The sequence below is a fragment of the Sus scrofa genome, chromosome 13 (assembly GCF_054392235.1).
Source record: "Sus scrofa isolate SSC_HxYL_T2T_F1_AM1 chromosome 13, Sscrofa_HxYL_maternal_Yorkshire_Landrace_v2.0, whole genome shotgun sequence".
Lineage (NCBI taxonomy): Eukaryota > Metazoa > Chordata > Mammalia > Artiodactyla > Suidae > Sus > Sus scrofa.
The window spans coordinates 178458242-178485112 of NC_139395.1; the positions used below are offsets into that span (position 1 = coordinate 178458242).

A 26871-nucleotide genomic window follows, 5' to 3' on the forward strand; every position below is an offset into this window, starting at 1 on the left:
AGCATGTCTTTCACTTTGAAGATGGCCCCTAGAGGTTTTTGATTATGTCAGGATATCTACGAACACAATTTGTTTCAGCCTGACTATCCATGATTAACATTTCCCTTTTCTGTCTATGACCTGAATAATTCCTTTTACTAAACTTCACATCTTAGTTTTTCTATCATGCACTGAAGATTAAAATCAAATGTTTTCTAGGTATCGCTTTCTTGTTTTGCTCTCTAAATGAACCACCTTTAAAGATCATTTAAGTCAACTATGAAAATAGAAGCTTGCAAATATAGTTTTTAGGGATTGTAGAAGTCACTTAATTAAGGTTTATTGCAAAGATTTCTAATTATGAGAGTCATAGTCTTAAATCTATAATCTTATTTATACAACTAGAAGCAGGATAATCAAGAAATGATCCTCCTAACTACAGCTAAGTGGTTGTAAGTAATTTGGAAAAAAAATTTTTTTAACCTTTCTTTAATTGTAAACAGAGAGCAAACAAGTACAGGTTGTTTAATGTGGCTTTCTTAATATTTCTTAAGTATGAGAAAAGATATATACATATAATGAACTACATGAAAGAAAAGGCAATTTGACACAAACTTCCTCTTTATCCTTATGTTCCACACTGTTTACACAAAGAGTAGTAAAAATGTAATTAATGCAATAGTCCATAGTTTTTTGTCTTTGTTTTTTTATTTCCTATTAAAGTCTTCAATTCCTTCCCTCAAACTTTCTGTACCTCTGCAATATACCAACTTCTTAGATGCTCTCAGTATATTACTCATGAGCACCTAATATTGCTCAATCTTTGCTTGGTTCTTTTTACTCAGCATTCTTTTCTTTCTTTCAGTTTCATTTGGCCTGCCTACTCACATTCTACTCATCTCTCAGAGCAGAACTTAATTTTACTACTGCTTCCTCAGGAAGACCAATCCTTATCCTCCAGATGAAGAATACATGCTCTCAGAGCACCCTGTACTTCGCCTTGGTGGGACTTATCATAGCGCTATCACGTATTTGTGAAAGTATTTGTTTGTTATCTGCCTTCCCACCAGAGTATAAAATTCACAAGGGCTTACTCACCACTATACAGTTATGTGTAGAATAAATAAAAGACTTATGAGTAGCTCATGTCACTTTAGTACTTTAGTATGAAGACAATGATACATAACTTATGGGATAATGAGACATAATTTACTCTGGTCTTCTCAGTCCAACAACATTGTAATATATTATCATGTCACTTTAGAGAGTGACTCGAGTCTCTTTAAAGAGAATTTCTGAGGATACTCAGGTGGAATGATGGGAAATCCCTCCCTCTATTTGCAGTAGTAAAACTGTTATCTTATTAATAAGGCTGGCACACAATGATGACAGCTCAAGTTTGGTTCTGGGACGCTCCAGTTTCTATAAGCTCCTTTTTCACTCAACACTAAAATCTGCCCTCTTCTGATATGAAAAGAGTATCAGATACATGCACAGATTGAATTATTTCATAATGTTACCCTGAACTGTCATATTTTCACTTTAGAAGATGTGGTTTTTGAACATCATAATTTTAGGCAGAAGAAAAGAAGGCCTTCTTGTTTTCTCTTAAAATTGTAACACGAAGATAATGGCTCATTCATATAAGATTAGTCATAATATTTTATAAAGTATATATGTGGCAATGTTTTAGCTCAGTTTAGGCTCTTATTATACTTTTCAAGTGAACTTTAAATGTATTTTTATTTTTTATTATAATTTATATCTAAAAGTTCAATTAAATGAATAATAATTATTTCTTAATATTCTCAAAGATAAATATATTGGGGATGATTGTTTAATAGTACCATCTCTGGAAGCTCCCACTGTGGCCAGTGGTAAGAACCCAATGTAGTGTCTGAGGATGTGGGTTTGATCCTTGGCCTCACATAGTGAATTAAGAATCTGGCATTGTGGCAAACTGTGGCGTGGCTTGCAGATGAGGCTTGGATCTGGCATTGCTGTGGCTGTGGCTGTAGCTCTGATTTGACCCCTAGACCCCTACCCTGGGAACTTCCATATATCACAGGTGTGATTGTGAAAAGAAAAAAAAATTAAAAATAATACAACCCCCTCCAGAATATATAGTCTCAATGTATGGATACTATATGCTATTTCATTCTTAATATAATTTTGTTCTTATAGCAATATACTTTCAACAAATTATCTCACTTTCAAGGTGGGAAATAGTTCATATTCTGCCCTTTTGCTAAGTTAGAAAAACAGTTTAAAAAATACTTGTGTAACTATAGTGCAACATCAAAACCAGGATATTGACTTTGGTAAAACCCACAGGGTGTGTGTGTGTGTGTGTGTGTGTGTGTGTGTGTGTGTATAAGTCTCTGGAATTTATCACACATATAACTTCATGTAATTACCACCAAAATCAAGATATGTAAAGGTATTATCATTACAAAGCTTCTTCTTGCTACCCCTTCACAGCCACTTCCCTCTCTCCCTAATCCCTGACCCTTGGCCGCCAAGAATCTATTTCCCATCTTTAAAACTGTTATTCCAATAATGTTACAATAAATGAATTATATAATATACACCATTTTAATACTTTTTTATTCAGTATAGTGCCTTTAAAGTTCATTCAAGTTGTGTGCATCAGTGTGTTCCTTTATATTGCTGAGTAGTATTCCAACATTTTCAATATACTTCTATATTAAATATCACCATACACCATCTTAATGAAGAGAACAGGCTGAATTGATTCTCCTAAAATCCATGTGTTGAAGTCCTACTTCCATAGTTTAGAATGTGACTGGATTTGGAGATGGCCCTTTAAAGATGAAATTAAGGTAAAATAATGTCATATGGCTGAGAATTAATCTGTCTTAATGGTATCCGTACAAGAGGAGAGTCAGAAACAGACATGCACAGAGGAAAGAACATGTGAAGACAGAGGGAAAAAAGAGCTCTCTAGAAGCCAAGGATAAAGGTTTTAGAATGAAATTGACTCTGCTGATACCTTAATCTTAGACTTCTAGCCTATAGAACAATAAGAAATTAAATTTCTGTTGTTTAAGCCACCTAGTCTGTGGCATTTGTTATGGCAGATCTGGAAAATAAATATAGTGTAAAGGAATAGTTTTGTCTGTATAAATCTGTCTCATCTATATGTGTTCACATAAAATAATACTTTCTGCTATAAGACAATCACTGTGGATCCACATAATTTATGAATACTTCTCAAAGGGAGTTTTTAAAATCTCTGAAGATTTTCCTATATCATGGTCTGTGATAAATTATGTTATATGGGAATTAAAGAGAATACATAAAAATTACAAGACTATTCGTACCTAAATACATTGCAGTAAAAATCTACAGTGTTATAAAGAGAACATTTAGCTGAAAGCGGTTGGAGTTTAAAAAGACAGTTTCCATTTTATAAAAAAACTGTACCTAAATAACAGCATTTAGACACATTTCCAGATTTTTTTTGCTATTTCTTTTAGAAGCAGATCATGGTTAGTTATGTTGACTACATTGTTTTTACAATACAGATATGGATTATAATTAGCATAAATTCTCACTATTTGCTTATTTGACATAGAAAAGAGATGAATGCATAAGTACAGCAATTGAATCTCTATTCATTTAGCAACATTTTATTACTGTTTAATGTTTGTTGGTAAGTAATATGGACTTGCTCAAGATATATTAGCACTGGGTTGTTTTAAAAATGTAAATGCACAGTCATTAAAGAGAAGCATTATATCTAACTGATCAAACTGTTAGGAAGTAATATCAAAAATACTTTTCGGTACCTTGAGAAACAATAACGACAACCAGAAAATCACCCCTATTATATATAGAATATACAATTGTATCTCAGTGAAGATAGGTCTATCAGGGATATTAAGCATCAAAAGCGGATTATTGGACTGTTTTGAAAAAACAGCACTGGAACTTACCATCTTGATCCGTGGTCACTGTAATAGCTGTGAATGGCTTTGGAGAAAAACTCAACTCAGAAACTCCATTCATGGCTTCTATTTCAAAGGTGTAATTCACGTGAGACACGAAGTCAAGTACTATCACGGAATTGTTGATTAGGCCAGTATGTCTTGGGATGAAGCGGAGTCCTCCACCACAGTCCTCACACTGGTTGGTGTCTAAGCCACATTTCTTACAGATTACACTGTACGTGAGATCTTTTCTCCCTCCTGTGTCACTTGGCGGGCTCCATTCCAAAATAAGAGCTGTTTCATTGATGTTAAAAACCACATTCCTAGGAGCTGAAGGTGGCCCTAGAGAAAGCAATTCAAAAACAAAAATACATGTATAGGACAATGAATTATGGTGCTAACTTGAAAATGTCATCAATAAACACTTGCTGGTCTTGTATATTACTTTGATCTCTTTCTTCTGATGGAAACCATAAAGGAACATGGTTAAAAATATCTGAGTTAAGTCTAGTAAGAGAGGAGTCTTAGGGGTTATGATGGTCTATAACTTTCATACATCAAATTGAAAGCCACAGATCTCCAAAAGATACAGTAATTATACTTTTTAAATGACTGAAAACATATAACCAAACATTTTTAAATTATGTGGTTTTAATTACATCTTAATAATTATATCATCATTTTAAAACTTTGAAAAATAATATGTACGTGTTATGTATAAAATATACTGTGTTGGTCTTTGAGTTTTCAAACCATGCTTGATGTGTAAGTAAAGCTCCCATTCTTTTTTTTTTTCCTTTAGGGCCACAAATGCAGCATACAGAAGTTTCCAGGCTAGGGGTTGAATTAGAGCTACAGCTTCTGGCCTATACCACAGCAACAACAATGCCAGACCCGAGCCCAGTCTGTGACCTACACCACAGTTCACGGCAACATGTATCCTTAGCCTACTGAGTGTAAGGATTGCCAGGGGTCAAAACTGCACCCTCACGGATACTAGCTGGGTTTGTTTCTGCTGAGCCATAACAGGAACTCCACCATTGATTTTTGGACAATCTCTCTAAGGGTCTTTTTTCACAGGCTGAGAATAAATGGTCACACTTGGGGTGGAAAATTTGGAAGAAGAGGAAGAGGAAAGGAAGCTGGAGGCAGTATAAAAGCTTTTAATAGGTCCTGCCAATTTTATTGGATAAAAAATATATATGGAAGGGATAAAAGAGGGTATACATAAGCTATGGCACTTAGACATTCATTTATATTAACTTTACTAAACATATGTATGTGTGTCCTTAAAAGCTTATAAAGAGACCTACAGAATCCTCTTTTTTTGGCATCAAGACTCTGCATAAACCATACTGGCCATGGATGGTGAGATGAGTATCTGCCTTCAGGTTTTTTTCTCATTATTTTTCTATATGTATCACTCTGCATAGAGTACTTAATACCCTTTAACTATTCCAGTCCTTTCTTTAAGTTGTGTCAATATCTTTTACACTTTTCTGAGTCCTTACAACTTCATTTTCATATCATTCACTAAACAAATACTAACTGAAGGTGTACGAGATGCCAGGCACTGTACTATATCCTATATTGTGAAATAACACAGAATCCTTCCTGTAAGAGACTGTTCTTATAATATTTTGAAAAATAATTAATTGCATGAATAATTAAATAACAATTGTGCCATATTTAAAAGCCTATTTTTAAAAAATCTAATTTTTTTAAAAAAATTTAGCTATCAAGAAAATTTGCTTAGAAAGAGAAAAAGAAATCTTTGTGAATTTTCTCCATAGGAAAAAAATTCAAGTTTTGATAAAGGCCCCTTTTGGATTTCAAGATATAGTCATTCTTCCCTTAAAAAATTATTTTTCAGTGACTACTACATGTGCCAGATAATCTGCTAGATTTTGGCCTTCAGCCTGAATGTGACAGGCATTATTTTTGCTTTCTTGCTATTTGATATTTTAGCTGAATAGTTAGATAAACACAAATACACACACAAACATAATAATAAAATTCAGATTATAATAAGTGCAATTACAGAAATCCAAAGGAAAGGAGCTGAAGTAAAAAGTACTGGGGGGCCCATCTGAGAAACATTCTGAGCAAACCTCATGCAGGTGATGTGGAAGATGTACCAAAGAGTGAGAAGAATATTAGAGGTAGAAGAGGTGTGGTTCTTTAGGCAAACATGATTTTAAAATAGTCATGGTACTAGAAGAAAATCACAATGGCTAGAATGCAAAAGGAGTAAGCAAGAAGCAAGTTTTAAGTAATAGGAAGGAGCTGGATAATGCAAGACTGCTAAGCTTCTTGGAATGGGTCTAGATACTTCCCTACTTATAACAGGAAGAAATGGACAGATTATAATGTATGGAAGTGATGTGTTTCAAAAAAGAGCCTTCTGGCTGCAGTGTGGGAAATGGTCTGAGCATAGAGGACTCAGTAGCAAGATCTATTATACAGTGTTAGAGCAGAATAATATCACTCACAGATCCATATGACTGTGTGTTAGGTTTGAGATAAGAAGCATTATATTTGCCTTTTTCACTTTGCTGGATCCTGATATCAGCAAACAGATGGGTAGAAATCTGAGCCATCTATACGTACACCACCTAAAGCTAGACCTAGAAATGGGACAGTTTTTCTAAAAGGTTTCTGCATACCTTGCTTTATGCCATTTCATGTTCCAAAAATGTTACATCTGCCTTCAGAAAGGAAAATATGGAAGGGATTATAAACTGGAGCAACAGGAATAAGCGTATTTGTTACCTCCAACCTAGTTCATGCTTAGGAGATAAAGATTCATTATCTTTATCAAAATAATGTCTTCCTAAAGAATGATACATTCATATTGTTGCTGTTTTCTCTTATTTATAATGGAAAACATGAATTATTATTCACTTATATTTCCAAGAACAGGAAGAATGTTGTCAATTGTGTTATGCAAGGATATGACTGTCCGCCTAGAGAGACTTAAAAAAAAAAAAAGGCAGACACCCTTCTTACTCAAGGGCCCTCATACCAATTTGCATGACGATTAAATAGCTTTTTAATTGCTGTTAAATTATTTCAGCGAAACTGTGATTTCATGCAAATATTAAGCTGTAATGACGTGCAGTGAATCATTTACTAAGATTTAGAACTTAGAACAAAGAGAGACAATTAATTCTAATCCTCAGATTCAACTAAATTATGTGTCACTGGGCTTTTATGAATGTGGCCTGATTGCTTTGTTATCATTTATAAATTATACAAAGATTATGTGACACATTGGGAAAAAAATCTTGGCAGCAATAACTTATAGAGATATTTGTATTGAAAACTCATAGGGATTTCCTTTTTTTTTTTTTTTTTCTTTTTCTTTAAAGGAAGCAAGTAACTCACATTGGAGATTGCTTTTCTCCAATGCAATCTCCAATGTGAATTACTACATCCTCCAGACTGACCTCATAAGAAAAGGACAATTATTCTAATTTGTAACTAGCTGTTTTTCAAACCCATCATATAATAAACAAATAAAAACTACAATTTTACTTCTATTAGTTTATCTAAAAAACATGTTTTTAATCTTTTTTTTCTGGCTTCAATTAGGATGATCCTTTTACACATGTAGAGAATAAAGTAATAGCGCTGTAAGTAAACTTATGAGATGTGGCAGTGCTGTCCTGTCCCTCCCCAGAAGAACATGGGACCCTGAAACCCCCATCTTCCTCTCAGAGGCCAGCTGGGCTATCATTTTTGTTTTGTTTTATTTAATTTTAATTTTTTTCTTCATGTAAAGTGTTTTAAACAGAACTTTATTTCCCGAAATACATCCTGCATAATATCTCTAGTCCCATGAGATATGTATGAGTCCAGTGCTCAAATTAGGATTCCTCTGGCAGACTGATGCTGAAACTAAAGTAGCACAATTTGCTTCACTTTTTGAATCCAACATTTCCCAAACATTTCTTCATCGAGTGTTATTTTCTAAGAAGCATTTGAAGGAAAATAGCATTCTGTAGAAAACTCTTAAATGAAGGCTGACACTGAAGAATAGCAAACTTAGGGGTCGCATTTCATTTTCTATATCAATCACTGCAGATTTTAGATTTCATATTTTATGTTTATAACTATAGAAATATATTAACTCATAAATAGAGGTCTTTTTCATATTAACTGAAGAGTGACTATTCAATCACTCATTAACTCTTATTGTTAATAATAGCTTATTGTGGTTTTCAGATGCACTTTATAAACCTTAAGAGTAGTGAAAATTTGTAGTTCTATCATGGCTCAGCAGTTAACAAACCTGAATAGTACCCACGAGGATGTGGGTTTGATCCCTGGGCTTGCTCAGTGGGTTAAGGATCTGGCATTGCCAAGAGCTGTGGTGTAGGTTGCAGATGCGGCTTGGGTTCTGCATAGCTGTGGCTGTGGTGTAGGCCAGTAGCTACAGCTCTGATTCGACCCTTAGCCTGGGAACCTCCATATGCCACAGGTGCAGCCTTAAAAAGACCAAAAAAAAAAAAAAAAAAGAATAATGAAAATTTGATCCAAATAACTGAAGATATTAATTCATAAAGGGCTACTGCATATTTAAACTATATTTTCCTGTTCTTAAGTTAATACCTGGCAATAGTTTAAACGTGTTTGTTAATTTTTAACGATTACCAAATGTAATCATACATTTTCCTAATGAAATGCATAATTATTCACATGAGTTTACAAATGAGAAAATTAGTTCCATGTTAATCTCTGTCAAAGAAAAATTTATAAAATCATTTAGAGATGTTTAAGTAAATGCTTTTGCAAAGGAGTATATTGTAGAATTTACCAAAGATGAATATACATGTGAAGAAATAAAAAGGTACATCTCCAGACTTTAATGATGTACTAAAAATATCAGTTGTCAGATTTGTATATAGATATAATTTTAAAAAGTTATTTCATTCTTTGAACCATCACAATAAATTTTAACTTTTTATCTATATTTACATTACTAAACCAATATCCTTCCTATGAAATCTTTCAAAAATGTACTTAATAGGAGCTTTGTAAACAAATTTTGTATTCTTCACTAAACTACATATTTGGAAATGGATGATGAATACTCATAAAACTGAGGCTAACAACCTCTCCACAGGGAAGGAACTAAATCAATTTATTCAGATAAAGAAATGAGGCCCAGGAAAGTTATAAAATTATGTCAAGGTCATGCAGTGCATTAGTGGCAGGATGATACCTAGGTCTTTTTACTTTTTTTTTTTTTTCCTACTCTATCACTTGTATTCATCCTATAAATGGAAAAAGTCTGGTAAAAAATATTAGAAGCATTTTACAGTGCGTTGCTTAGAGAGTACTATCAAACACAAATTTTCAAAACACACAAATTAGAAAGTAATTTATTGCCTTCCTACAACAGATTTCTTTTTAGTAATGCTAGCTTAAAGCACTTAAAAATAATTTATATACAGAAAAGCAACTGAAAATTAAATCAAGATATATATTGCTCAAAATACAGCAACATGCATACTTAAAATCCTTTGAATTCTACACATTCTCAATTTCTTCAATATTATTGCACCTTCTTCAGGAACTAAATTTATATTTAAAATTAAGAATTGTTTTCCATTAATGTTTTCATAATACTGTGAATGAGGACTTAGATTATTCTCGTTAGATTTTTCTATTATTTCTAAAACTCAAAGTTAAGGAAAACAAAAATTTTTAAAAATGTAATAGGTGAAAAAACATTCACTTCCCCCATAAAATCTAAATCTCTCAACCTTGTGTACATTTATCTACATTGTCTTTATAACTAGGCCCTTCCCTTAGGCTCTCTTTTTTGCTGTATCTCAATGCCTTTGCACATGCTGTTCCTTTACCTTTTTTGTTCTGTGGCAAATTCCTACTCATCCTTCACATTCTGATTTAGGTGCTCCCTAAATCTTTGTGACACCTTCTCACTGCCCTCAGGCATAACTGACTACTGTCATACATTGTAGGCATGTATTTAAAAAATATAGTCAGCATTTTCAGCACTTTTTTTTTGTTCTAAGGACCTACTTAATACTTTGGATGATTTATTTCATTCAATTACCATAATAAACCTGTGAAGTAGTTATTATTATCCCCATTTTAAAGAAAAAGTGACTGATGCTTACCAAATGTACATATTATAGTGAAATATTTATATTCATGTATACAAGTCTATTCTGGTCTAGCTTGATCCAAAGGTGGCATGTGTTTTAACTAAGAGAATGAATAGAATGCACAGTTTTGTGCAGCCTTCCAAGCATTATTTTTTACGTAGTGCTAAATTTGACAAATAGAACAGAGAGCTCAGGCTATAACTTTTGCAAGAATCCCATGTTACTGATTCAAGACAGTACCACGTGACTTGAAAATCACTTCAGAAGTGGAAGGGAATGCTTATACTATGAAAACTTGTATTACCTAATAAAAACCCATAGCAAAACGGACAGCCACCCATCTCTCTTCCCATTGGGAAGGAATAAAAGTTTCTCAAAATGAAGTTCTACAGATAGTCAAGACTTGAAAAGTAAGCATTTGTAGCTCCACATTTCTGTATCATAGAGTATGAACATGATTTACCTTAGAAAATTCCAAAAAATAGTTAACTATTTTCATCAATGGAGAAAAATCCTGAATAAAACCCACAGAATAACTAATTCTCAGAATTATACAAGGATGCTATAGCTGAGTAGGTCAAGAGTTAAAGGGCAAAAACCACATGAATAAGGAAAGCACACTAAAAACACAAGTGAAAACATGAACAGCCTAGGCTTAGGGTATTTGAGTCAAAAATCATCCCGTTTCACTAACTACCATGAAGAAAAAATATCTCACACACCAATAAACGGCTTTTTCTTTGTTTGAGGCTATTATTTTTAATTAAACACTCATTAGAAATAAAAAAGAGAAACATGAAGAGACTAAGCACTGTCATAATTTGGGAGGGAAAAGTAAAACAATAAATGAATAGATTAAAGCAAATTAATAAACCTTTCTCAAAAGGCATAACATTGTAGAGATAATTATGAATGCTCTCTTTCCAATTATGGATGACTGCGGTAATTGGTCTATTGTGTACAAGTAGATGATATTAAAATGGGACAATTCTGAGTTTCAACTGTAGATGCCAAGAATAGATTCACCCTGGCAGCAAGTGTTAACTCAATTCTTTAGCATCAGGAGAATAACCACTTGATATTTCTTCCTTGAAAGAAACTCTTCCAGGTAATTTGGTAAAAGAACCTTGGATGAGATAAAAATCCAAGTATTTATGTTTAGAAAACTTCATGAAATTCAAGTGACATCGTAACATCAGTGATCTGTACTGGGGAAAATGGATTTCATTACAGACAGATGACTATTCTACAACGTAAAGATCATTTTAATTTAAAAAATACAGCATTGAAAAACAAGTATTTAGAGTTATTTTCTATAATGAGAACAAATACAGACTACAACAGTCTGCTAGAAGTTAATAAATTCATCTTTGCAATGTCTACCTTTCTGGCCTCTGCAAAACTGTGGCCTCTGCAAAACGGTTGTGAGATGGAAAAGTAAGGAACCAGAATGGTTTTTCCATGCAAGAGAAGTTTAGAAAATATAAAGAAAAAAGCAAAGAGATGAGATGAAAAAGTAGAGATAGCAAACAGAGCAAGAATATCTGGAGGTGAGCATCTTGTCTCCATCCACCCAGAAGTGGGAACCTGAGCAGGGCATCTGAAAAAGGAAAAGTCTCTTTCCTACTGCATCTCAACATAATATTTGTTCTATTCGAAATAAGAGTGAGAGAATAATGACTTTATTAAGTGGCCAAATGAAGAAACCATGTTTCACATTGTTAGTCTTAGAGCAAAAATAAATTCAACTTTTACATTTTCATCTCAATCACTGTCACTGTATATCAATATAAAAATATAAAGACACAATATTTTACTGTATTTAAGAATGAAACTTGGAGCTCCTGTTGTAGCTCAGTGGTTAACGAATCCAACTAGGAACCACGAGGTTGCAGGTTCAATCCCTGGCCTTGTTCAGTGGGTTAAGGATCCGGCGTTGCCATGAGCTGTGGTGTAGGTTGCAGATGCGGCTCGGATCCCGCATTGCTGTGGCTCTGGCATAGGCCAGTGGCTACAGCTCTGATTGGACCCCTAGCCTGGGTACCTCCATATGCCATGGGAGTGTCCCAAGAAATGGCAAAAAGATAAAAAAAAAAAGAATGAAACTGGAAGATACTGTTTTTACTCAAGGTATTTGACTAAATATTTAATGACCAAGAAAAGTGAAATCCTTAATGATGTGCATTCAAATTGCCCACAAATATGATTTATGTCTTATGTCTTGAACTTTTTAAAGTATGTAACAAATGTTTATTGAATGTGTTAGTCTTCCAGTACCTTTTCAGTAGTTTCAAAAAAAAATCCTCTTATTGATTTAAAAATACAAGGAAACATCAAAGTGAAAATGCTATGACTATGGAATTATATTTTGTTTGACTTTCCATGCATCTATATATTAGATCCTTACTTCATTTCTCTCAATCCTTTCATGCTCTCTGCCTTTCTTGCTTGACAAGTACTTTCTCAGTAACTCTTACTGTCCTTTGTTTCTCCAGCCTCAGGGAGCATTTTCCCCTTCTGGCCTAGAAAAGACTTAGACAGTTATTTTGATAACAGACTTCCTGGCAGGCCGCAGGGCCTCCTGTGCTATGAATTGCTCTCAGAGGCTGCCCGAATTGACCAAGACCTGACATTATGGAGTGTCCTCCATGGCTCATCCTTTAAAGCACAGAACATATATTAACAAGTCACCTGAGAAATAAAGTTTAGAGTTTACAAAATAGATTAAGATAATAGATAAAACCTTTCAGAATTTCATTTTAAATTTCTTGTTCCTAATATCTTTTATATATTTTGAAATTCATGCAAAAAATGAATAATGAAAGTTTTAAAAATCAAGAAGGTCCAAACTTACAAGTGTGTTGTTGGTATAACTAGTATTAGGACTGTTTGAGAGAGCCTAATATAGTTAAAATTGAAGAAGGAGAAAGAGGCCAGGGCTGGACTTTGGATGTCCTTGGAATGATCCTTATGATTTTGGCAAATAGGAGTTGGGTTCTGAAAGACTTTGGGCAAAAGAAGTGGAAATATGATTAAGGTTTTGTTTTGTTTAAAAATAATGTTTTCTAGTAGTTTGGAATATTTGGAGGGATGGAAGACTAAAGCAAGGAGATTTGTCAAAATGTTATTAAATTAGCCCAAGGGAGAGTTGATGGAATTAAAATGAAAGTGAAAGAAACAATAGTTGACAGGAAGGAATGGACAGAAGAAATACTAAGAAGTAAAACTGAAAGGCTTTGTGAATACTTGGACATGTGAAAGACAGGGACAGTGGCTATGACTCTCATCTTTCTTTCTTGGATGTGTGGGTAGATGAGGATTCACCAGGATAGAAAAAAAGCTTGTGTGGATGAGCAGGCTTAGGTACAAATAAATAAAATTGGCTTCTCCAGGTTGAACTAAATTTATTAGTTTATTCATTTATTAGTTTATTTAGTAGCTAGTATGTGACTGGTACTGATATAAGTACTGGAGATGGAGTAAAGAAAGAATATTCATTATCCCTTCATAATCCAGTATGGGTAGAATGACAAATAATAAGGAAGTGAGTGTAAAAATAAATCAGATTATTTTCAAAGAGTGACTTAATCCACAAAAAATAAAATAGATGACATAAAAAAGGGTAAGCGGAGAGATTCTCTTTTTGAATGTGTGGTCAGTAGATATAAGTCTTCAGACCTGACATTATTGCCTGAATGGCAAAAAGAAAACAGCCTTAAGAAGACATAAAGGTAGGGCATTTCAAGTGGAGGTAACTTATATCATTAAGGATAAGAACGAGTTCAGCATCATAGAAGATGAGGTTAATAACCTGGGAGAGTATGGCATGTTACAATCTTGGAGATGTGGGTAGGTTTCTGTAGGACATACAGGTTGTCAGATCCTGTAATGACCTGGCTTGACAGCTTTGGACCTGAAGAGAAAATATTGTTATATGGCTACAAATATAAGCATCATCTATACAGGTACTATTTGAAGTGAGATTGAGAACATGTGATAAGACAAGAAGGCTAAGAAAGGAATATTAGAAAAATTAACATCTATCAGGTGAGCAAAAGAAGAGAAGCCACACATGGTAACAAACACGATGTTCAGAAAATTAAGAGGGTAAAGGGGAAATTGCAAAGTCTTAGAATAAAAGGGAACAGATAGTAAGAAAAAGGAAGTGATCAGCAAACTTAAATGTCATGAATAATAAGACAAAAATGTTTTTAACACTAAATGGCAAAGAAGATCACTGGTTTACTTACAGAGTTAACTGGAAGTGATAGAAGATATATATGATTACAGTAGAGTGAAGAGCAAAAATCTGAATGTAGTAGAGTAGAAAGTAAATTAAAATTGTCTGAAGAAGTAGCCACAGCAAATGAAGACAGCTTTTCCAAGGTATGTGTTTTGGAGGAGAAAAAATATTGAATGGAAGGTTTTTCTTTCTTTTTCTTTTAAGGGCCACATCTGCAGCATATAGTGGTTCCCAGGCTAGGGGTCAAACCGGAGCTGCAGCTGCCAGCCTATGACACAGAAATAGCAAGCCCAGATCCAAGCCGCTTCTGCGATCTACACCACAGCTCATGGCAATGTGGGAACTTCAACCCACTGAGTGAGGCCAGGAATCAAACCTGCATCCTCATGGATACTAGTCAGGTTCCTTACCACTGAGCCACAATGGGAACTCCTGGGAGCTTTTTTTAATGATAGAAGTTTGAGTATACTTATAGATGGTAAGGAAGGAGTTAGTAGAAACAAAATGTCAAAAGAGGAAATTAACAACAGCCAGAGCCAGTAGAAAATTGAAGGATTAGATTGCCCTCCCCCAACCAATATTTGAAGAATTGACTTTGATTATGAGACATCCTATATTTAACTGTGGCCATTTGAAATTCCTAAAAATCTTTATGTGTACATCTCATCAAAGAAAATATAGAGACAGCAAATAAGCATATGAAAGATGCTTTGTACCACATATCATCAAGAAAATGCAAATTAACATAATGAGGTACCACTACACATCTATTAGAAATATCCTAAATCCAGAATATCAATAACATTAAATGCTGATGAGGATGTGGAGCAATAGGAACTCTCATTCACTGTTGGAAGGAATGAAAAAGATATAGTTTGGTGGTTTCTTACAAAATGAAACATATTCTTATCATACAATTCAGGAATCATATTCCTAGCTATTTACTCAAAGGATCTGAAAACTTTTATACATACAAAAACCTGCATATTTGCATTTCTCTAAAAACCAGTGATGTTGAGCATTTTTCATGTGTCTATTGGCTATCCATATGTCTTCTTTGGTGAAATGTCTATATAGGTTTTCTGCCCATTTTTCAATAGGTTTTTGGTTTTTTGGTTGTTGATTTGTATGAGTTGTTTGTATATTTTCAAGATTAAGCCCTTGCTTACAGTGGATAAGCAATAAGGTCTACTGTATAGCACAGGGAACGATGTCCAATCTCCTTGGAGAGAATATGATGGAAGAAAGTTTGATAAAAAGAATATGTGTATACATATACATACACACACAAATATATACACATAGATATATACACACACACACACATATATACATATATATATATAAACTGGGTCACTGTGTAGCAGAAGATGGCACAACATTGTACATCAACTATACTTTTTTTTTTTCAGCTTTTTTTAGGGCTGGGCCAGCAACATATGGAAATTCCCAAGCTAGGGGCTGAATTGGAATTGCAGCTGCTGCTTATGCCACAGCCACAGCAACACAGGATCTGAGTCGCATCTGTGACCTACACCATAGTTCATGGCAACAACTGATCCTCAACATACTAAGCAAGGCCAGGGATAGAACCCACATCCTCATGGATACTAGTCCAATTTGTAATCCGCTGAGCCACAATGGGAACTCTGTAAATCAACTACGCTTTAATAATAATAATAACAATAATAATAAAAACTTGCACATGCATGTTTACAATAGCTTATTCATAATTGCTATCCTTCAGTAGGTAACTGGATAAATAAACTGTAGTATATACAGGCAGTGGAATATTATTCAGCACTAAAAATAAATGAGCTATATAGTTATGAAAAGACATGGAAGAATCTTAAATTCAAATTATAAGTGAAAGAAGCCAGTTGGAAATCTTCTATTATATGATTCCAGCTACTTAATGTGAAGACATATATATTCTAGATGGATACAATACAAAGTTAAGCGGTTGCTTTATGTTGGTGGGAAGAAAAGAAGACTATGGACCCAGAGGATTTAAGGGCAGTGAAAATCCTCTGTATTATACTATTAAAGATTGGTACATGTCATTAAACATTTGTCCAAACCTATAGAATGTACAACACCAAGGGTATAAATTATGGACTTAGGGTGATTATGATATGTTAATGTAGGTTCACCAAATATAACAAATGTACCATTCTGGAGGAGGATGTTGATAAAGGGGAAGGCTATGCATATCTATGGAGAAGAAGGTATATGGGAAACCCCTATTATTTCTCTTTGTTTGGAATCCCAAACTTCCCTAAATATAAAATCTTAATGAAAATATTTATGTGAATATATCATATATAGTGTATGTCTTAAGATTATGAAAGTTAAAAAAAACACCTATATCCACATTGAAAACCTGAAGAAAATATAAAATTCTTAATGGTGAACTCACATGCTTTGCTGTACCAGAAACTTAAGGGTTGCTGTTGTTTTGACCACAACACTAAGGATCAGGAAAAGACCTCTTGAGGTCCTTGAAATCATATCACTTATATGATCACATACCACACCTATCTAGAAACTCTCCCTACTAGGCCAATTACTAGCCTAATGTCTTGGTTAGTCATTATCAACATTTTGGTCCTCATTTTATTTTAAATATGAACATTCAAAATCTCCCTTTTCCTGATAACAAGTTAAAGAAAAAAATAGCCTCCTTTTAAATTTCTGGGAGATTCTCTGAAAGCATGGTTTCAAATACTAAGACTAAAAGAGCAGAAAATTATGGAATTTACCATTTACCCAACACAAATCCTGACTTTTAGACAATATACTATTGGAATAAAGGAATGGCTTATTTAGAGACTCATGATCTAGAAGTTATGGGAGCTGCCTTTTCCAGAAATCTATTAGAATTTGACTGTTTGCAGTTAATGAAGATCGGGAAGGTTGACTACTTGTTTGATTCTTGGCCTCAAACATTGTGTATCTTGGTGAAGTTACCCTGGTCCTCTTAAATCGAACTATTCAATTATTTCTTGACTTGTCATTTTCCTTCTTTTCCTTTCCCAACAATCTAATCTTTTAATTTTTAGGAGGTATGGTGCTTTGGAGTTCATGGTTTTTGCTTTTTCTGTATATATAGTAATAACCATTACTGTCTCTCGCCTAATCAGAATATAATTCAAAAAACTTTACTGATATCCGATATGCATAGAGGTGTAGGACTTAACATATTTTGTGAAAAGTTCTTACACATTCAATAGGTTATTTCTTTCAATTTGTAGAAATGCAGATGATGGAAGCTATGAGCCCATACTGACAACATAAAGTATTTAATAGCTTCAATCTAACTTGTCAAAATTATTCCAAAGTGAATTGTAAGAGAATAACACCTTTCTGTATTAAATGTTTACATAGCACCTACTATGTGTCTGGTATTATTCTTAGTACTTTTCAAATATTAAGTTATTTAATCATTATTAATAATAACAGAGTGATAGGTACTATTACTATCACTATGAGTGGTGCAACAGAGGTTAAAGAGAGGTTAAAGAATTGGCCTAAGTTTACATAGCTCATAAGTATCAAAGCCAAGATTCACATTCAGATAGTCTGGCTCTAAAAGATGGTGAATTACTAGCACACTACGCTAAGTTTTTGCTAAAACAAGGCAAAAATGTCCTCAAGGAAGTAGCAGAGAAAAGACTTGAGAGAAGAGCTTCTGGACTGGAGTTCATACACCTTATTACATTCCATATTTGTTTCCTTAATTAGTTTCAAAGAACTAATTAAACCTTCCCAAGGACCTACTCTGCCACCTCATTGAAGGGTTATATTGATGGGAACCAATTTATTCCTTCAATTTGTCAATTGTCTATTTATGGCCTTCTAAGAAAATTAAAGAGGAGATTCTTCTCTATCACACACCTAAGAAGGCTCCTTTCAATTTCTGATTTAGGTTCTGAGAAATATTAACCACCTCAGCTAGAGCAAGTTGTCCACAATATAATATACAGAAATCATGAAAAAAGGATTACATATTTAAAAAATCTTTTCCCGTTCAAAATTTTTTCCACAATTAGATGAGAAATTATATTTAGAGTTTTTCTTTTCCCATTTACAAACTTAGAATATGCTCCTAGAAGAAAAAAACTAGGTAGCAGTTTCTCAGGCTACAATTTTCTGAAGAAAGTAATCACTCAACATTTATAATCAGAAAAGAAAAATTACATTTACTAATGAATGTGTTACATTTTTATTAAATGTATTCTACAAAAATATTTTGTTTTATAAGTCTGTAGTAATGCACAAAAACCTATAAACTGCATCATTTCAAAGAAATGGAACATCTCTATTATCTCTAAAGAATATGCGGAATTACATAATTTTCAATCCATTTCTGCCTCTACAGAGTTATATAAGATAAGCAACATTTTTGCACCAATTCATCAAAAAAGGGAGAATCCTCACTTATTTATGTATTTAACAAGACTTTTACAACTAAGAGGTGACGTTTTAATTTTGCATAGCTTAGCAATGCATTAATATATTTATTTTTATTTTTAAAGTGTACAGATAGCTCATGATACTTTAATGCATACTTTAATGAATACAAATAATTTAAAATTCTCAGTACATTCATTAAAATGATCTTCACATTTACATTTAATATTCTATTGGTTCCAACCCAAAAATTGCAGAGAAAGGAAGGTAAAATATGGACAAACTCAAAAATATCTTCCTTTAAAGACAAATGTCAAGAAACTCTCCAAATTTTCTGTATAACAATAGCATGATAACTTTCAAAGGTCCAAACTGAAGTTCCTCCACATAGCAAACTTGGTGGCTGTGAATTGATGTGCCTTCAAATGTTCAAGGGTTGAAGCAAAGAACAGAAGTTTTGCTTATAATTATCAGGTAAACAAACTGCTTTAACTTCCTAAGGACAGATTATGGTTAGGAAATATTTGAAAGGCCTCTAAACCAGGGCTAGTATTTGTATGTCAAGGATCAATATGATTTTTGAGTAATAAATACATTTCACCTTGCAAGCAGGTGAAAAGCAATTACACTAAGAAAGAGAAAATTTTTTCCATGACTGTTATTAAAGATAAATAGTACTGACAGTATAAGACTTTGTATATTCACTTTTTAAAATAATTTAGAATAAAAAGACCAAAAGCGTTGGAAACAGGATTTTCAAATGCAAAATGGATAGACTTACTGGTACATGCCATGGAAGGCGGGTCTTTTTCAGCTCGAAAGTAACCCTTTTCACACTGACAGACAGAAGTTGCTTCCATGTAGGTTAAACTGTGTGGAGGACATTTAGAACATTTTGTGTTGCCAGCAAATGCTTTATAGAATCCTGGTCTGCAAGCTGTGAAAATAGGAAAAAATAAATTTTTATTACTGCTAGAGCAGTTTTATTTGTACATGTACAACATATTTTAAATTACATACACTTTAGATCTCAGACTTCAGTGTCACATATACACAGAAAAGTCGCTATATGCTAATGTTAATGGATGAAGTTACATGAAGGGTACTTCACACACCTTAGCTGAGGTTATTATGTTAAAATGCATACCTGAAACACATATATGCAAAATAACTGTGCTTACCAAAATGTGGGCATGCCCACATTAAGGGAGATGATTATGTAGTTTGGGGAGATGGCATTAAATAACATTGAGTCACACTGTTTAAAATGTATTTATAATTCATTTCTCCCTCAGCCCTCTGAGTACTCAAGGAGAAAGTCTTAGGGTAGTGCTGGTATATCTTTAAAATCTTTCTTACTGGCTAAATATTTTTTTCAATAAAGTGAGAGCTGGTCTTAGTATCACAGAGTTTAGCAGGACCTAGCTATAGTTTGATAAAATAAATTCATTTTTGCCATGATTATTTTTATTTTGGGAAACAAATTTCTATTCATTATACTGAGATAAAATCATTTAAATGTTTTTAATTAAGTTTAAAAGTGGGTAGAAAAAAATTAAGGAAATAAAGTGCATTTGCTATGCACATATGGCAAAAATCATGAATGTTGAATGCTGACTAAAGTTTTACAAAAAAATCATGAAAATTAAATGTAAATGACTGAAGTTATTTGATAAAATATTTCATTGAAGTTCACTTTCTATTCACTTAATTCCATTTTGTCCTTTTCAGTGTACATTTTCATAGGGATGGAAGACCAAAGAAAAAGGATCCTATGCTACATATGCATCCATTGTCCTGAAGAGTGGGGTGGGGTTTTAATTGATTCTAGTCACAAAGAAATGACTGTTGGCCACTTTCTAAATAACATTGCTATACAAAGTAAAATAAGTATAATTTTCCACTGACATATATTACGTTAAAAATGTTTTAAAAAACTACATATTTTAACTCAATACAGTTCCACAAAATGCTCTATTTAAAAGAGTTCCCGTTGTGGCTCAGCTGGTTAAGAACCCTACATAGTGTATGTCAGCATGTGGGTTAGATCCCCAGCCTCGCTCAGTGGGTTAAGGATCTCACATTGCCACAAGTTGTGGCATATGTCACGCATGCGGCTGTGGTGTAGGCCAGCAGCTGAAGCTCCAATTCGCCCCCTAGCCTGGGAACTTCCATACGCCACAGGTGCTTCTACTGTCTATTCTCAACCCAGCAGGCAGTGATCTCCTTAGAACATACATCAGATTATGTTAACACTGGGCTCTGAGCCTTCCAATGGATCTCTATTCTCCTGGAGTAAAGCCAACTGCCAGGCATTGCATGATTTTGCTCCCCACCCATACCCTGGAACCCTGCTTTGCATCTTCTACCTCTTTTTGTATCAAGTAGTCTGTTCCAGATACACTGGCCTCCTTCAGAATCTTGGGCACCTAAAGCATCCTCCTGCCATGGGGCCTTTAGCACTTGCTCTTATCCAGCTGTCTGTATGGTTTGCTCTGTCCCTCACATAAGGTCTTTATTCACATGTTACTATATTAATAAAGCCTCCCCCAATTCCCCTTTTTTATATTGCAACTCCCACTGCATCCTACCCTAGTAATTCACATTACTCTCCATTCATTTTCCTGTCTCCAAAGAACATCTAATACTCAATTTACTTTTTTTAGCCATTTGCTCTAAAAATGTATGCTCTATGAGGTCAGAGAGTTTTGTCTGTTTTGTTTACTGAAGTGTCTCCAGGGCCTAAAAGAATGATAGGCATTATTTAGCCCTCAATGAGTATTTGGTAAATGAATGAATGAATGAATGAATTGCGGAGGGACTCCATTTATTTGTATGACTTTACTGTGCTCTTTCTTCTGATTTGAGCCTCTTCTGTGAACAATCTCTTCTCTTCACTCTCGCCCCATGACCCACTCATCTTGTTAACTCCTAGTCATCTTTCAGGTCTCACATCTTCTAGAAAGCTATTCCTGACTCCCTAGACTAGTTTCTTCAAGCACCCGTGCCTTTTCCATGTTAGTAGTCTCTTGGCAATTACCTGTTTAATGGCTGTAAGCACCACAAGGGCAGGCTGGCACAGTGCTTGTCATAATGTTGGTGCTCAGTACATACTTGTTTTATTGAATTGGGCAGCATGTGAGAACTTTGCTAATTAAATTTCTGCAGAAGATAATGTGTGTCTATTCAGTGCATGTTCTGATCATGGTATAATTCATCTCACTACAATTTTATAGATTATTTTTTGGCTTGTTGCATTACTATAAGGGATGGAAGTGGTAATTAAAATCTTGAAAGTGATTAAACCACAACTCAAAAATGATTATTTTAATATTACAAGGTGAGCTATTAAAAAATCTTTCCAATTGAAATTACTATCCATATAAATTTGTTTTTGTTTTAATTTTAAAAAATTATTTTGCCTACTGCAAAAATACAAATAAAAATTGGAGACTGCTACAGCAACTCTCATCTATCCCTGACTTCAAATACATGTTTACTCAAAATTTCCTTTGAAAACTTTAAAATTTTGAATTTATAAAATAAATTTGGATTCTTAAGTTACTGCACTCTCTATTTTAATATTATGGTTTAGTCTATAATTTAAAAATTAAAGATTATGCTGTTAAAATGTTAGCAAACCATTGCTCCCAGCAGTAACATTCTTTTCATAGAGCACACATTAATGGTATACAGCATGCACCTCTCTTTTTAGCTTGAATCATATTATAACTACTTGATCACACTATCACCTCAACATCTTGTTAACTACCACAAGCCAGACATGGGTCGTATTTTTCTTTTTTTTTTTTTTTTTTTGTTTGTTTTTTCTTGGGCCGCTCCTGCGGCATATGGAGGTTCCCAAGCCAGGGGTCAAATCGGAGCTGTAACCTCTGGCCTACGCCAGAGCCACAGCAACGTGGGATTCGAGCCACATCTGCAAGCTACACCACAGCTCACTGCAATGCCAGATCTTTAACCCGCTGAGCAAGGGCAGGGATCGAACCCGCAACCTCATGGTTCCTAGTCGTATTTGTTAACCACTGCGCCACGACGGGAACTCCGTATTTTTCTTATATCCACAATGCTTAGTATACTTGAGGTATATACTTAGTTTTTATAAATGGTAGAAAAGTTGAATGAGTGAATGAATAAATGATTAATTCACTAATGTCTAATGTGAGATTACTAGAACTTTGTGTGTAGAATGAACATTCTATGTATCTTTTAGTGTTTTCAGGTTTTACTTGTATTTCTCTTAAAAATGGGATATCAGTACCTATGTCTTGAGAACTTTTAAATTACTTTCTTATACATCCTTCTTTATTCTCTACCACTTCTATATTTCTATGTTTAGAGGATATGTAAACTTCATTTCCAAGAAACAAACCACCCAAAATAAGATTACTTCCCAACATATGCCAATCCTGGAAAGTTAACTATTATCTGATTCAGTGTTTCTAATATTTTTTTAAGAAAAAGCTATTCAGATATAGACTTTCAGGTTAATTCTTCACTCATTATCTATTTCAATATTCCAAACATTCAAGCTTATATAAATGAGATCAAAATATGTATGCTTCTTTGTATGGACATTTACTCTAAAACATCATTTAGAAATTTGGTTTATTTCCACCTTTTCTTCCTTTTTTCCTCTTCAAATATCATTTTCCTAAAATGCCAACACACTGCTGTGTAGATATATGTTTACCTATGTATGATCAAAAGGATTTAGTATTGTCCATTTTTCAACATTCATATAGTATCGTAAGTTAACTTGAGGTTGTTTTGCTAGTTATCAATTATAACATGGAAATCTCTCCAGGCCAATGGTTGTAGGTAATTCATTGTAATGCATCTGTAGTATTTGTATTAACAACCTCCCAGTTTAGAGAATACTTTATAAACTATGCTGCAGTGAACATCCTGGTGATGATGCTTATATTTCAGTTCCCAAGAGTTCTGGGCCAGGGTATGTTATTATTTAACACATATTTCCATGTTACATTCATAAACACTTCTAAAACTTACAATAATGTAAATGAACTTCTAATCTTTTGTCTTATTAATCCCTGAAATTAATATTAGTCACTCTTTTACCTTTTGATAATAGTTAAGAATTGTTACTTCATTGAAGTTTCCACATTGCTACTAATTTTGCATTTTTTTCATATTTTATTGGTCATTTGGTTATTCTTATCTATGAATTGCCTTTTATATCCTTTGTTCTTTTTCTATTGGTTGCTTGTCTTTTCTATTAATTTATAAGGGCTATTTATTAACAATATTAATGTTATTTTTGTTTTTCACTTTTGGATACCCCATATCATATGGAGTTCCTGAGCCAGGGATCAGATCCCAGCCACAGCTGTGACCTTAGCCAGAGCTGTGGCAATGTGGGATCCATTAACCCACTGCGCTGGGCCAAGGATGAACTTGTGTCTTAGTGCTGTAGACACCACCAATCCCATTGTGCCACAGTGGGAACTCCTGTATTTGTCATTTTTGTATACTTTTTTCTATTAATTTTATAATGACTTCATGTATAAAAAGTCCCATTCACAAATAATATGAAAAACAATAAATTAGGCATAAATTTAACCAATGACATGAAAGACCTACAACAATGAAAGTTACAAGATTTTAATAAAGAAATTGAAGATAATATAAACAAATGGAAGAAAAACCTGTGTTCATAGGTTGGAAGAATATTGTTAAAATGTCCATACCTCCCAAAGCCAAATATAGATTCAATGTAATCCCTATCAAAATTTCAATGATTTTTTCACAGAAATTTAAAAAAATAATCTTAAAATTTGCATGGAAACACAGAAGACCGCAAATAACCAAAGCAATTCTAAGAAAGAAGAACAATGCTAGAGTCATCACATTTACTAATTTCAAACTATACTACAAAGTTGTATGACTTGAAACAATATGTTTCCAGCATAAAAACAGACACACACAGACCACTGGAACAGAATAGAGAGCACAGAAATAAACTGCTGCATAAACAATCAACTAATATTTGACAAAGGAGCTAAGAATACTCAATGGAAAAGATAGTTGCTTCAATAAAGGATGTCAGGAAAGCTGGATAAATCCAGAAAAATGAAATTGGAACTAGCCAGACACAAAAATTAACTCAAAATGGATTACAGACTTAAACATAAGACCTGAAACTACAAAACTTATGGAAGAAAAGCTCCTTGATATTGATCTTGGCAATGATTTTTTATTATTATTACGACAGTAAATCCACCAGCAACAGAAGCAAAAATAAACAAGTGGGACTACATCAAACTAAAAAGCTCTGCACAGCAAAAGAAACAATAAAAAATAACAAACAGGCAACCTATGGAATGGGACAAAATATTTGCAAACTGTGTATTCTGAAAAAAGTTAATACTTAAAATAGGACTCATACAACTCAATAACAATAACAACAAACAGTTAAGTAAAAAAAGAAAAATAGGCAGAGGAACTGAATATACATTTCTTTAAATAAGACATACAAATGGCCAACAGGTACATGAAACTATGCTCAGTGTCACTTATCAGGGAAATGCAAATCAAAATCACAATGATCTATCACTTCACACCTGTAAGAAAGATGATTATCAAGAAGACAAGAGATACATGTTGGCAAGAATGTAGAGAAAAGGAAGCCCTTATGTATTGTTGGTGGGAATGCAAATTGGTGTAGCTGATGTGGAAAACAGTATGGAGGTTCCTCATAAAGTAAAAAAAATAGAACTACAGGTAATCCAGTAATCTTATTTCTGGGCATATATCTAAAGAGAATGAAAATAGAATATGAAAAAGATATCTGTACTCCTATGTTTATTACAGCATTATTCGCAATAGTCAAACATGGACAAGATCTAAGTGTCCATCAACGAACGAATGGATAGGAGTTCCTGTCGTGGCGTAGTGGTTAACGAATCTGACTAGGAACCATGAGGTTGCAGGTTCGATCCCTGGACTTGCTCAGTGGGTTAAGGACCCAGCGTTGCCGTGAGCTGTGGTGTAGGTCACAGACGTGGCTCATTTCCCGCGTTGCTGTGGCTCTGGCGTAGGCCAGTGGCTATAGTTCCCATTCGACCCCTAGCCTGGGAAACTCCATATGCTGAGGGAGGGGCTCTCAAAAAGGCAAAAAGACCAAAAAAAAAAAAAAAAAGGATAAAGAAGCTCTATAGTGATTCTATATTTTAGTTTCCCTCAATAATGCTACAGCTTTATTAGGTAAATCCACATTTCTACTGCATTTATCTCAGGCCTTCCTACCTCTGCTTACTCCCTACTCATATCTACTCCTTAGTTACTCTTCTTTACATTTTTTTTTTTTTTTGTCTTTTTAGGGCTGCACTCACAGCAATGGAGGTTCCCAGGCTAGCCGTCGAATTGCAGCTGAAACTGCTGGCCTACACCATAGCCACAGCAATGCAGGATCCAAGCCATGTCTGTGACCTAAACCACAGCTCATGGCAAGGCTGGACTCTTAACCCACTGATTATGGCCAGGGATCGAACCTGCATCCTCATAGATGCTAGTCAGATTTGTTTTCTGCTGAGCCATTATGGGAATGCCTACATTTTTAAATGGTAGAGATGACCATACTACTCCCTACTTACTACAGCAGGAATTGGTAAACTATTGCCCTTTAGCCAAATCTGGCCACTGTCTGCTGGTTTTACGCCACTTGTGAGCTAAGAATGACTTTCACATTTTTAAATAATTATATAGTACATGATATCCTCAATATTGTCTCTTTGGCCTGCAAAGCCTAAAATATATACTGTCTGTCCCTTTACAGAAAAAAAAAAAAAAAATTTGCTGACACTTTTTCCCCCTAGAATACAGTCCAAACTCAGTTTAGCATTTAAATTCCTTCACAGTTGAGCTCATACCTATTTTTACAAATTTACCTTCCACTGCTATAGAAATTTGAAACTTCTTAGTACCCTCCACATACGTCATAACTAAATTTTAACAGCTTTACTGAAATATAATTGATATGCAAAAAACTTCACATAAAGTGTACAATTTGATAAGTTTCGATGTCTGTATACAACTGCGAAAACTTTGCCATAAGCAAGAGAGTGACTACGTTCATTAACCTCAAAAGTTTCCTTATGCCCCTTTA

The 26871-nt window shown here is 34.1% G+C and overlaps 1 protein-coding gene across 17 annotated transcripts in view; it reads right to left on the reverse strand.

Moving 5' to 3' along the window:
* EPHA6 (EPH receptor A6) overlaps positions 1 to 26871 on the reverse strand; it is an 870463-nt gene that overhangs the window by 498587 nt on the left and 345005 nt on the right. For 13 of the 17 annotated variants that reach the window (XM_021070712.2, XM_021070702.2, XM_021070703.2 and 10 more), the window contains 2 exons: positions 19507 to 19662; positions 3939 to 4274 (listed from right to left, as the gene is read on the reverse strand). In XM_021070712.2, the coding sequence (XP_020926371.1) occupies positions 3939 to 4274; positions 19507 to 19662 (492 nt within the window). The remainder of the gene's footprint in view (positions 1 to 3938; positions 4275 to 19506; positions 19663 to 26871) is intronic. The other 4 variants (XM_084989131.1, XM_021070704.2, XM_084989141.1 and 1 more) reach the window with 1 other exon arrangement.